At 50.2% G+C, this 12,646-nt stretch overlaps 1 protein-coding gene across 1 annotated transcript in view; it reads left to right on the forward strand.

The window, feature by feature from the left end:
* Nucleotides 1–12,646, forward strand: part of TDRD9 (tudor domain containing 9) — a 145,201-nt gene that overhangs the window by 37,987 nt on the left and 94,568 nt on the right. The window contains exons 3-7 of the mRNA XM_007944622.1: nt 5–153; nt 653–775; nt 4,554–4,634; nt 7,891–8,055; nt 11,651–11,754. Of these exons, the coding sequence (XP_007942813.1) occupies nt 5–153; nt 653–775; nt 4,554–4,634; nt 7,891–8,055; nt 11,651–11,754 (622 nt within the window). The remainder of the gene's footprint in view (nt 1–4; nt 154–652; nt 776–4,553; nt 4,635–7,890; nt 8,056–11,650; nt 11,755–12,646) is intronic.

Raw genomic sequence — 12,646 nt, forward strand, 5'->3', positions numbered from 1 at the left:
GGGCTCCCGCAGTACCTCCTGGATTACTGCATCGAGCGCTCCGTGCACTGCAACATCGTGGTGACGCAGCCCCGGAGGATTGGGGCCAGCAGCATTGCCAGGTGGATCAGTAAAGAGCGCTCCTGGACTCTGGGCGGCATGGTGGGCTACCAGGTGAGGCCGGGGGTGGGCAGCCCTCCCTCTGGGTTGACTTGATGTATGTGTTGGAAGCTGATGACGGTCTGTGCTGTTTCCAGCTAGAAATTAAAATGAAACCAACTGTCCATAGAGCAGAACTCCAGCAGAGTTGAAAAACATGGTGGGAGACAATTTTTGGAACTAACTTCTGTTTCTTTCCCAGTCGAGCAGGAAGGAAGTGAGTCTTCTCAGGCCCGTGGCTTTTAGCCTTTGGATGATATCCTTGCAGTGCAGTACACTGTTGTACATGAAAGTGGTGAAGGCCGTGTGACTGGATAGGCCCAGGCCTCTCCTCGCCCCCCGTGAAGAGAGGAAGCACCTTCCCTCTGGGCACTGTGTTCTCTGTGACGCACAGTAGTTTCCACTCCCTTTCTTGCATCTGTTATCAGTGGATCAGTGGCTTTGGTTGGTGGTAAACAGGAGCCGTTTCCACCTGGAAATGCCCTGCCTGCCCTTTGTCTTCCCACTCTTGTAGGTGGGGCTAGAGAAAATCGCAACAGAAGACACCAAGTTAATTTATGTGACGACGGGGGTCCTGCTTCAGAAACTAGTTAGTGCCAAGAGTTTGATGGAGTTCACACACATCTTCATTGATGAGGTGAGTCCTGTGTCTGGGCCGTCCTTCCTGGGGACACCGTGCAGACGCCTGCAGAGCTCTGAAGGAGCAGGGCCCACGCTGCGTGTTCTGCTCACGGATGCTGGGTGTCTCTCTTCATTCTGCGCTCTTGCTTCTAGAGCCCTGGTGGGAGTGCCAAAGGCTGCAGGAGATCCATTCTGCAGAGCCCGGTTGTGGGCCAGAGCACCTGCTTTTGTAAATAAAGTTTTATTGGCGCCCAGCTTCCGCCGCCATTCGTTTATGTAGGACTTAGGGCCGCTTTTGCATTATAATGGCAGACTCCAGTTGTGACAGAGCCTGGCTGCTCTGTCAGTCTGGACTTTGCAGAGATGGTCTGCTGACCCCAGATTTAGGGCGTTACCCACAAGCAGATGGTGAAAAAGGCTTTAATTGTACACAGCACTGTTTCCATTTAGTGCAGATCAGGGGGAAATAGCTTTAAAAATATCATTTATAAGTTGTAAGTCTGTTTACTCTTTTTTAAAAAAAAGCCTGATGAGGTGTTGTGCCTCCTTTCTTTGGGCCTCTGTTAGCCTGTTCTCTTGGTTCTTCCCTTCTTCTCCCTTTCTGGACTTTTCTCAGTGAGCATGGAGGATTGGACTGATTTTGTGTATATTTTGAACAAAATGCCTTGGGGTGACGGTGAGGTCAGCTTTGTGTTTTACTGACTTTCCTGAAAGGTTTGGCTGTGCCTCTTCCCACCTCTTGAGTTTAGACCCTGTTAGTGAGCCTGCCTTGAGAAGCCTTGCTTATTTCTGGAGGACTTCGAAGCATCAACAAATGACAGGATTTGTAGGAGGACTGCAGTGGGGCTGGGTGCTTAATGGAGTCTGAAATCAAACCCATTGTGGCCCATCTAGGCTGAAGCTCACACTCTCTCATGTGCTCACTCTCTCTTTAACGTTCTGTGATGTGGGTAAACTGCCGTTCAGAGAGCAGCCTGGTTTTCCCGTCTTTTGATTAAAGACGCTGAGTGCGGTCCGCACAGTGCTTCACTCCTCCCACTTCTGTGCCTCTCTTTGCTGGTCGTCCTTGTTTCCTGTCCCTTCCCGCACTCTGAGGTCTCTTCCTGGGCAGATGCTGCCCTTTTGACCTGTGGTGGGTTGTTCTGATGTGTATTGTTCCCCTTGCTGGCCTGGCTGTCATCTGGCTGAAAGTTGAGCCACAGGGGTGAGTTCATTTCCAGGCTTCAGGGGTCACTAAGGGCCACAGTCTCAGGGGTTCCACCAGTCTCTACAGACCAGTAAGCCTGGTCTTTTTTATGGTTATGAGTTTCGTTCCACATTTTTCTCCCACTCTCCCCAGGCCTATCTCATGTGATCCCTTTCAGAGCGGTTGGTAGTAGTAGCTAGGCACCATCCAGTTCTGGTCTCTGGGTCGAGGAAGCGGAGGTCCGTGTGGCCCGCTGGGCCTTCAGACCATTTGTTTCCATGTGTCTTGATTTTTTTCACTCTTTGCTTCGGATGGAGAGAGACTGATGGTTGCACCGTAGATGTCTACTCGCTGGCTTTTAAGAGCCCGCTTGCTGCTCCCCCTTCTCCCCGTTGTTGTGTGTGTGGTCGTTAATGGTACCGGCAGGATGTGCCCCAGGTAAACCTGGGTTAGTGCGCATGTAATCTTTCGTACAGTTCCTGGTTGTAAATGACTGTGAGATGTTGAGAGTAGGGAAGGGACAGTGACCAGATACTGGCCTCTGCAAAGTGGTTAAGGTGTTACATGGTTCTTTGTGACTCTCACGTGAGGAAGCTCAAGCTTAAAGATGTTCAGTCCTTGGGCTCCAGACGGTGCTGCCAGGCTCATGCCCATCACCTTGCACCGGAGCCTGTACGTTAGCGCCCACACTTAGTTTCTCTGTGGCTGCTTTGGTACATGTAGACGTGAGGGACGCCCCTCACTGACTGCATTCTTCCTGAAGCCAGGCCATGATGTTTGACAAACATAGTCTCCTCTCAGTGGGAACTGGCCCTCATGGCACTGGTTGTCCTCGGGGAGCTGTCTGTCTGTCCCAGTGGCGCCCCATTCAGCCACAGCATCGCCAACACCAGACCAGGTAGGTACTCTGGTGAGTGTTGCTTAGTGAATGGACCGATTTGAATACCTGGAGTTTGGTGTTTGCAAGCAGCATTTTTATGAATCGGCTCCATGGCAGTGGGTTTGGTTTTTGCTTTGTATGGGGTGCTTGGAACTTCAGAAGAAGGAGAAGAGCAAAAGTCGAGGATGGCCAGCACCCTAAAACGGGGTGCTGGCGAAGTCTGTAACTCTTCAGCACTTGAGAATGAGTATGAACAAGCGGCAGGCAGGCCCTGCGTCCAGGCAATGTTCACCGAGAACCTGCTACGGGAAGGACACCTTGTCAGGTGCCGAGGTTATAAAGATGAGTGGGTCATCCTTTCTGCTCGCAGGAATGTGGGGGAGGCAGATGCCTCCTGCTTTGTGTGTGTCTGTGCTGTGGAGGGGTCACTGCAGGGGAGCGCTGAGGGGTTCCTTGAGGGTCGCAGGGGACCAAGGGCGCCCCTGAGACTGGACAGGAGACCTCAGCCTGTGAGGTCGGGGCTGGTTGAGCGCCCTGTGTGGGGGTGGCTGACTAGAAGCACTGGTGATGGCTGTTGTTTCTTGTCCTGTGCGGTCCTTACAAGAGCACAGTGCTTGATGTTGCCAGTGTGATCCTGTGCGCTGGTGTTGGCGTCGCGGAGGGTCCTGGAGTTTGCTGCTGGAATGAGATGGAATCCATTTGCAGAGAGTGGCAGGACTTGAGCCCTTGTGACGTGAGCGTTCAGGACCTTGCAGGGGTTGATTTTCCTCCGTGCTCTGCACTTTTCAACACGTGGGTTCAGGGGAAGTGGGGCAGAGAAGGTGGAGAGTGGATCTTTGGACCCCGCTCTGGTTTAGGAGCTGACCTTGCCACTGCGGGGGAGAGAGACTCCAGAGTGGAATTCTGGCCCTGTGTGTGTGTGGTGCAGGATTTGGAGTGGAGTTTGGGTTTGATCTGCTGAGATCTCTTGACAAAGCAGGAGACTTTCTGGTCTCAGCTGGCTTGCGTGCCCTCACCCTTTGCTGTGAGCCGTTTCTGGGCACGGTGGCGATGGAAGGACTGAGGGTCCTGGGTTAGCTCAGATCCACGGGCTCCATCTGAAAAGGGCCGTGAAGCCACTGATGTCTTGGGTGCCTGTGCAGGTTGTTGCTGTGGAAGTCCTCGCTGTTGGCCTTGGGTCCTCGCCTGGTGCCTGTGTTTGCTGGGCCAGCTTTTGAGGCCTAAGCAGGCCTTGTGAACAATTCCTGCATTCTCTGAGTGTGTCCTGTCAGGCAGGACCCATTGCTCCCGTCAGTGTTGGAGTGACATATGGCTTATTAGCTAACTTAGCAGTGTGGTGTCGGGCTGTGCCAGAGAGCTGTGGTGGCTCGGTGTCGCTCTGAGGAGGCCGGTCTGGTAGCTTTCTGTGCTGGGCACCAGTCAGTGGAGATAATTTTGGTTGTCACCAAGTAATAATGCCAGTGCATTATTGGCATGAAGTGGGAAGGGCCAAAGATGCTAAACATCACTCTGTCCAGCACGCCACTAGGGCCCCAAAGAAGTGACGAGTGGCCCCAGAAAACCCTACGTGGCCTTGCTGGTGTCTGGTCTGGTCTGCAGGCCGAGCTCGGCTTCCTGGTCACCAGGAGTGACAGCTGCCTTGAGTCAGAGCTGGAGTGTCCCCATTAGAGACCCCTCCTCTGCTCAGCCAGCACTGCCTGCCCCTCACGCCCTCTCCTTAACCTTCAGGTACATGAACGAACCGAAGAAATGGATTTCTTGCTGCTGGTGGTCCGCAAGCTTTTGAGAACAAATTCACGTTTTGTGAAGGTAAATCTCATTTTGTGAGTAACAGAAGGATTTTGTGCTGGGATTTTTTATTTAGTTTTCTTCTTCTTCATCCTGACAGATGCCTAGAATTCACCATCACGTGTGATGGCCCAGAGTTTGCTGGGGAGCAGGTGAACGGGTGTTCTCATCCGCTGTGTGGTCCTCTTTGGCTGGGGTGCTGCACAGCTGTTTGTTCTGACACACATGGGGTCGCCGTGAGTCAGAGCTGACTTGACGGTGCCTACCAACACACGAAGGAGACAGGAGGGAGAGTACTGAGGGGAGGTGGAAGGGCTGATGGCAGCGATGAAACAGCTTGTCAGAGCCGCTAATTTAGGGCAGTGTCTTTAGTTTTGAGTGGTGCAGAATGGAAGAGGATGTATAGGTTGATGGAAGACCCATAACTCACTGTGGACAGTCACAAATGATGATCTAAGATCCAGTTACACAGCAGGTTAACCCAGAGGGGACAGCCAGCTTGCTGACTGGATAAAATTGGCAGTGAGGTTTGTTTACCCTAAGAAGAGATAACTGCCCCTCTCGCCCTCTAAATACCCGTCCTGGAACACTCCAGAGGAAGCAGCCATGCTGGAATGGTTTTATGGTGATCAGGATATCCACCCAATGAGGATGCCCCTTACACGGGTCATGGCGGATGGGGTGGGCCAGGCGGCCCCTTCTACATAGGCACCCCATGTAACTTTGCTACTAAAAAACCAAGCAACAGTCCAAGAAGCCATGACAGGTCTCTTGGCACAACTTCCCTGCACAGGTTTTACAGATGCATGCAACCTACATAAGATGATTCATAGGAGAATGCGAAGAGGCGATAGGGAAGGAAGTTACCCCAGCAGGTTGGGGATTTTTTGAGGGTTATTAAGGAATGGTATGAACATAGTGGATGCTGATGGACTTGTGACTAACGTGCAAACACAGTGCTACAGGAGGTTGGATGGACCAGTGGAAACTCCTGCTGGTCCCCTGACCTTAAAGAGGCCTAAATAAGTCCCTTCCATTCATCTAATCAGAAGGAATTTAATGATGGGAAGTCCCACCTGGGACCAGTTGAAACAGAGGTGCGTCTCGTTGATGAAGATGAGGACAGATGGGCTGGTCTAGCTTGGGGCACGTGCACGTGTGTGGGTAAAATGGCCCGGGGTGGGGAAGAGACCTTCTTGGGGCTTCTGGACACAGGAGCCCAGTGTACTGCCGTCACAATCTGAGCCTGTATGCCAGAATTCCCACACGCCTGATGGAATAGATTATATTTTTCCTATCTGGCAAAATTGGGATTGGCAGTGAGTACTCCCGTACTCCGCAGAGGTTGGCATTGCCCACTGGTGTACCTGTGTGATCCTACCCAACGTGAATGGCAGCAGACTGAGGGGGAAGCACTTGGTAGACTGGTCTTGCTGCCAACAATCTGGACTGGCACAGTGGCTGAACCTGATGTCTTTTCCCAAGGTGGGAAAGTTTAGGAAAAAATAAATGACAAATGGAAGGAAGAAGAAATAATAGCTGAAGGTAAAGGAACGAGTAAATGGGGTATGCAGCGGGGGAAATCCAGCATCATGCTGATGCTTAAAGAGAGACTCAGAGCCAGGGGATGGTCTTCTCAATTAGATTGTATCAGGGGCCAGAAAGGGTGGAAGGTGAGACAGACTTCTGGAGTGTCAGATAGACACCTGCAGCAAACCTGACTGGCTGGAGCCTGAGTAACCTCACCTTGGGACTCTGCCCTACTGAAGGACTTGTGACTTTGGGACTGGTAAAGTGGTTGGGAGGGGCAGGTTAAGCCTTCAGGTGTGAAAGGGCTAATGGCTGGAAGACCCAAGGGTGGCCTGCAGGGCAGGAAATTGGTTCCTGTGGCCCTTATAGCCATCATCCTCCACTTTGTGATGTGTTACAAAGCCTAGCCTCTCAGCCTGCTTAGTATGGGATGTGTCTTGAGTCCCACCTTGCTGGAGGGTCTGACCCCTTGGATCCCTCGGGAATGTTCTGGGAAGGTTCCCTCTCTGCTCTGGATCCTGCATCTGGTTCGCCGTCATCTCAGCCCCGGTTCTTCAGACTTGAGGCAGCATTTTTATTTTTTTTTTAATTATTTTGATTTAGGTGCAAGTTTACAGAGCAGAATTTGTGTTACATTCAGCAGTTCATGTACATTTGGTTTCACTCCCCAGTTACCTTCCCCAACACTAACGCAGTCTCCTCCTCTCCCTTCCCGGGGAGCCCCCAGCCCTGTGCCCTTCTTAGTTATGGACTCCTGTCTGTCCAGCTTTTCCTCCATGTGAATGCTGCCCCTCTAGTGCTCCATGGCTGGTTCTCCAAGGGGTGTATCTCCATAGAGTAGGTGGGTGCATCGCCCTGGGTTCAGTGTTCTGCATGTTATTCTTACTGCTTTTGGGCTGAGAGCCAGCCCTTGGGAGTGAGTTTTATCCCAGGCCCAAAGTGTATCCCAGGGCCATAGTCTTGGGGGTCCTACCAGTCTCCATCCGACCAGTAATTCTAGTCATTATTGTGTTTTCGGATTTTGTTCCACATTTTTCCTGTCTAGGATCTCCATCCAACTCTATCCAGGATCTCCAGTTTTGATCCTTTCTTGAGTAATTGGCATTTGTAGCCAGGCACCATCTGGTTCTTCTGGTCTCAAGGTCTATCATGTCCTAGGTCTGATTGCTTCCAAATGCCCTTGGTTTTCTTCATACATCTTCACTTCCGACGAGAAGAGACCATTAGCTGCATTTTAGATGGCAGCTTGAAAGCTTTTAAGCCCCAGTCTCTACTCACCAAAGTAGGTTGTGGAACAACTGCTCATGTGGTTTCATCAGCCCCTGCAACCGTGCGAGTGAGGAGACTCCTCCAGACCACTCCTGACCCAGGGATTTGGGACTTGCCAGCCTCCACCGTCACATGTGCCATTTCTTTGGCAGTTTGTGAATTCTTGAGACTTTACGGTGACATGCGGAACACGAAAACAGGAGAGAGAGTACTGAGGGGAGGAGGAGGAGTTGATGGGGAGATGATGGAGAGGCACAGCAGTTTGGAAAAGGTAGACATTTGGGACATGTTTAACCCCTGCCTCAGAGGGACCAACCTGGTGCTGATCTTCATAAAATAAATTGTTGGAGCAGTTGGTTAGTTCTGTTTATTTAGTAGCTCTTGGTAGTATACTCTAGAGGCCATCCTGATGTCCCCTGCCATCCCCTGTCCTGAGTTGGTTGGTTTTATTCATTTAGTGGCTCTTGGTACTCTGCAGGTCATCCTGATGTCAGCCACCATCAACTGTCAAGAGTTTGCAGACTACTTTGCCGTCCCCGTTCAAAACAAGATGAAACCTGCACACGTTTTTGAGGTGGAAGGCAAGCCGCACGCGATTGAGGAGTACTACCTCGATGACCTGGTGCACATCGACCACAGACAGGTATGCTGGTGCCTCCATCTCCCAGTGCTGCTGCGCAGAAACACCACGGGTGGGGGCGGTGCTTTAGCAGACACAGTTATTTTCTCACAGTTTTAGGAGGCGGAAGTCAGAGCTGAGGGTGCCACTCTGAGAAAGGTCTATCTCTTGTCGACTCTGGGAGAAGGTCCTGGTCTTGCAAGGTGCTTTCTTGCTTCCTTGAGATCCCTGTGTGGCTTGGCATCTCTCTTTCCCCATCTCTGCTCGCTCCTGCTTATTTGATCAATGCTTTTATGTCTCAGAAGACATTGACTGAAGATGTAGTCCACACTTAACTTAGCGTGGTGCATTACATGATGAAGACAACCCAGTGCTAAATGGGATTATAACCACAGGCATGGAGGCTGGGATTTACAGCACGTATTTTTTGGGGACATAGTTCCATCCCTGACAGTTGGAATGGCTTGCTTCTTGTTCAGTAAGTGCGTGTTATGTTCACGTGTCCTCTCCTGTCCTGTCCACCCAGCTCCCTGACCAACCAGAGAAAACCACTGTGAGTAACTTCTCGTGAATACTGTTTTGCCTATCCTGGCAAATATGAACATGTGGTGTCTTCTTTTCACACATGTTCTAGGCCCACCTTGCTTTCCTCACTTGCGTTTCCATGTCTTGCTGAATCACTATGTGGTTTCTGTACTCTCTTTTTAAGGTAGTGTTCCTTTCTGTAGCCACACCTACCAGTATTTCATGAACTCATCTCCTACATTTCTTGTCTTTCCTTATTAAAAGTAGTGCTGCAGGGCATAACCTTTCACACATGTCATTTTGTTCATGTGCAAGTCTGTCTTGCAGGCCAGGGTTTCCCAGCATTGGCACTATGGACCTTTGGGTCCAGGAGATTCCCTGTGGTGTAGGGGCTGTCCTGTGCATCACGGGGGCTTAGCAGCTCCCCTGGCCTCCGCCCACTAGATACAGTCTCCCTCTGTTGCCATTGTGACAACCAAAAGCGTCTCCAGACATTCTCATGAGACCCCTGGGGAGTAAAATGCTGCTCTCCACCTCCCTGAGAGCCACTGTGTGGTCTGTGCCTTCCTAGAATGTAAATTTCTGCAAGTGGAATTACTGGGTCAAAGTGTATGTGCACACGTAATTCTGATGGGCGCTGCCTGTGCGCGGGAATTTGACTTTTATGGAAAACATTTGTGATGTTGAGTAAACAGTAGTGTCCACCACAGTGAGCTTCACTGGGTATAAGAAGACACTCTTAGACAAATCTGGTGGCATTGGAGGGGAGCCGCTGGTGGTCACTGCAGTCTGTGTGTGGACCACATTGTGTTCCCATCATTGGCTGGTGGGCACTTGGTTGTTTCCACCTACTGACTGTGAGTAATGATGGTGAGCACTGGAGCCCAGGTGTCTGGGTGAGTCCTTGCTGGCAGGTGGGCATGTACCTGGGAGCAGAACTGCTGAAGGTCAGAAGGCAGTTCTGGGCTTAACTTTTCGAGAAACCACTGAACTTTTTCACAGCGGCTGCTCCATTTTACAGTCTCCAACAACGGATGAGGGTTCCAGTTCTCCACACCCTTTCCAGTATTTGCTGTTTTCTGTTATTTTTTCCCTGATAATAGCCATCCTGGAGGGTGTGGAGCGGTATAGATCTGGTATCTTAGCCTGTGCAGGAAGTCTTCACTGGGCTTGGGGTCTCAGAACTCCGTGAGATTACTTGTGAAATGATGACAGGCTTTCTCCATGGTTGGTTGGTGTGTAGGAATATGATTCTAGATGGGTCTGGATGCCACCGTTGAGTTTTGTGAACAGCACCCGTTTTTTTTTTTGTTTGTTTGTTTCCTTGTGTACAGTTGTGTTATGCTAAATACCAGCTATTGTTTGGATAAAGTAGAAAATTATTTAAGGTAAAAAACCAACCAACCAACCAACCAAACTCACTGCTGTCAAGCAGATTCCAACTCATAGCGACCGCTCCTTGGGTTTCCAAGGAGGTATCTCGACAGAAGTAGATTGCGCAGTCTTCCTTCTGAGGAGTGGCTCGTGGGTTTGAATCACCAGCCTTCTGGTTAGCAGTCACATGCCTTTGGCACTGCGCCATCAGAGTTCTTTATTAGGAATGCTTTGTTAAAATTATTGATTAAATTAAAGCAATTTTGTCCATAAAAAAGACCAGGTTGACTGGTCTGATAGAGCCTGGTGAGACCCCAAGACTATTGCCCTGAGTCACCCTTCAGGCCTGGAAATGAACTTACTCCCGTGGCTTCCAGCCAAACAGCACACAGGCCTACGAGCTGAACACGTGCACCAGGGAGATGCACTCCTTAGAACAGCCAACCACGGGAGACCAGAAGGGCAGCATTGCTCAGGGAGAAAGGCAGGGAGGCAGGAATGCAGAGGAAAGAAGGACACAGGGAAAGGGCGGACACAGGGAAAGGGCGGCCGCAGGGAGGAAATGGGAGGAGAGCTGTTACACTGTGGGGATTGCAGGGAGGAAATGGGAGGAGAGCTGTTACACTGTGGGGATTGCAGTCAATGCCATGAAACAAAATGTGTATGAACTGCTGTATGGAAAATGAGTTAATTTGTAAACTTCCGTCCAAATCACAGTTTAAAAAAAATGCCTTATCACTAGAATTGTCATGGTGGTGAGTAGTGGGTCTTTGGCAATACTAGCTGGCTGACTTTGGGTTAAGTAAAAGTTGAAAAGGAAAATAGCATTTCTAGCTGTTGGTCCCCTGGGGGCTTTTCCTGTGTGTCCCTCACAGAGTGAAATGCAATGTCCTGCCTGTGGCAGTTGACAAGGAAAAGTATTCATTAAACAGTAAAGCCTTTTTATGCTTGGTGGAAAAAAAAAACCATTTTGGCTAAAATAGATTTTGTGGAATTTAGGACATCGCTGTTGTGCTGGGTATTGTAGAGTGATGCCTACATGGTTCTGTGAGTCCTTTAGTTCTGACCGGAGGTCCGACCTGACTCAGGTCCTTGAGGCCGTTGGCTCAGACCAGGAGGTCTGAGTTGCCGTAGTTTGTAGCTGTGCATTGGGCTCAGGGTTCTGCGAGGTGCCTGGAGACAGTTTTTAATCTGTTTCCGAGCTCCAGTGAACATTTAAAAGTCAGTTTGAACTCCTTGATAGATAGACGGCTCATGCAGTGATGTGCTTTACTGTAAATAGTCAGACACCTGTGTGCTGTTCCTTCCTTGATGGTGCTTTCGATTTCCACACTCAGTTGGCTGCAGCGGGTTTAGTTTTGGTTTGGGTGTCTACGTCATCGTGTTTCCGTCTTAGGGCTCCAAGGTGGGGACGTGGGCTCCCTTCACGGTGGGCGCAGCTTAGCCCATGTCTTCAGGGTCACAGTCCCTGCTAGCTGTGTCTTGTCTGTGTCTGTGGGTGGGTGCCCTGGTCCTGTCCTTGCTCCACTGGCTGACCTGTGTGCGGAGGGTGCCTGTGATGGTGCTGGGCGTGTGGTGAGCGTGCTGCTGCTGGGGAGCCGTACAGCTTCTGTTTGGGGCACTTACTACTGCGACATACTGCAGGGGTCAGCCCTTCCAGCCCAGGTCCCCTGTGAAGTCCTAGTTTGGAGTTCCAACTTTTTACTTCTCCTGTTTCCAGCTTTCACCTCACATCCTGAAGGAGCCAGTGATGACGAAGGACATGTATAAAGTTGCTGTCTCTCTCATCCAGATGTTTGATGACTTGGATCTGAAAGAGAGCAGGTAAGAAGCATATGAGCTGGTAATGCGCCGTCACGTAGGTGGGATCTCACACACCTTTAACGTAGGTGAGATATTACACATTGGCTGTTTGTCTTCATACTTGTTAGTGTTCATAATATTAAGCTATGACTCTGAATACCTTCTCAGTAATCATTGTATATCTTTTAAAATCAGATTAGTATTTTGCAAATTTTTATGACAGTTTCCATTGTCAAGGAGGTAAAGCCATGCCTAGTACAGTTTTAGAACTGACTGTGTTGAAAGCTTGGCACTGTAGCCTTAAGGTAGACTACCTTTGCCAGCCATGTGAAAGTCGGCTCATTCGTCAGCCTGAGGGAGAGCGTGTTGGTAGAAACCCTTGAAGGCTGCCCTCTGCTTTGGTTAAAGACCCACGCCCGGCCCTGCGCATCCCCTGGGTGATGCAGGCACTTGCATCTGTAGCTGGCTGCTCAGAACTGGGAGCATCTTTTTTCTTAGGACAATTTCACATTGTGCCTAGTGGTTAGAGTCTGTAATTTAAAAACATTGTGCTGTGTTACTGAGTCTGTACTGTGCTAATTTTCCTACAGACCACAAATTCCATTTCTGTCTTGGCACAGCAGACAGTGACAGTGTATGTTCCACCTCCTTGCAGCTGCCAGAGCCAGGTCTCCTGGTGACATTTCTTTCTTCTTACAGGTTTTATTATCACTGCCTCTCTCTCTCTGACACACACACATACACATTCTGTCTCATGCACACATCTGTCGGTCTCTCTCTCACACACACACATACTCTCTCTCACACACACACCCTCTCTCTCTCTCTGACACACACACATACACATTCTGTCTCATGCACACATCTGTCGGTCTCTCTCTCTCACACACACACTCTCACACACTCTCTCTCT

This window comes from Orycteropus afer, unplaced genomic scaffold (assembly GCF_000298275.1).
Source record: "Orycteropus afer afer isolate SDZICR_OR568_19922 unplaced genomic scaffold, OryAfe1.0 scaffold00128, whole genome shotgun sequence".
Classification (NCBI taxonomy): Eukaryota; Metazoa; Chordata; class Mammalia; order Tubulidentata; family Orycteropodidae; genus Orycteropus; species Orycteropus afer.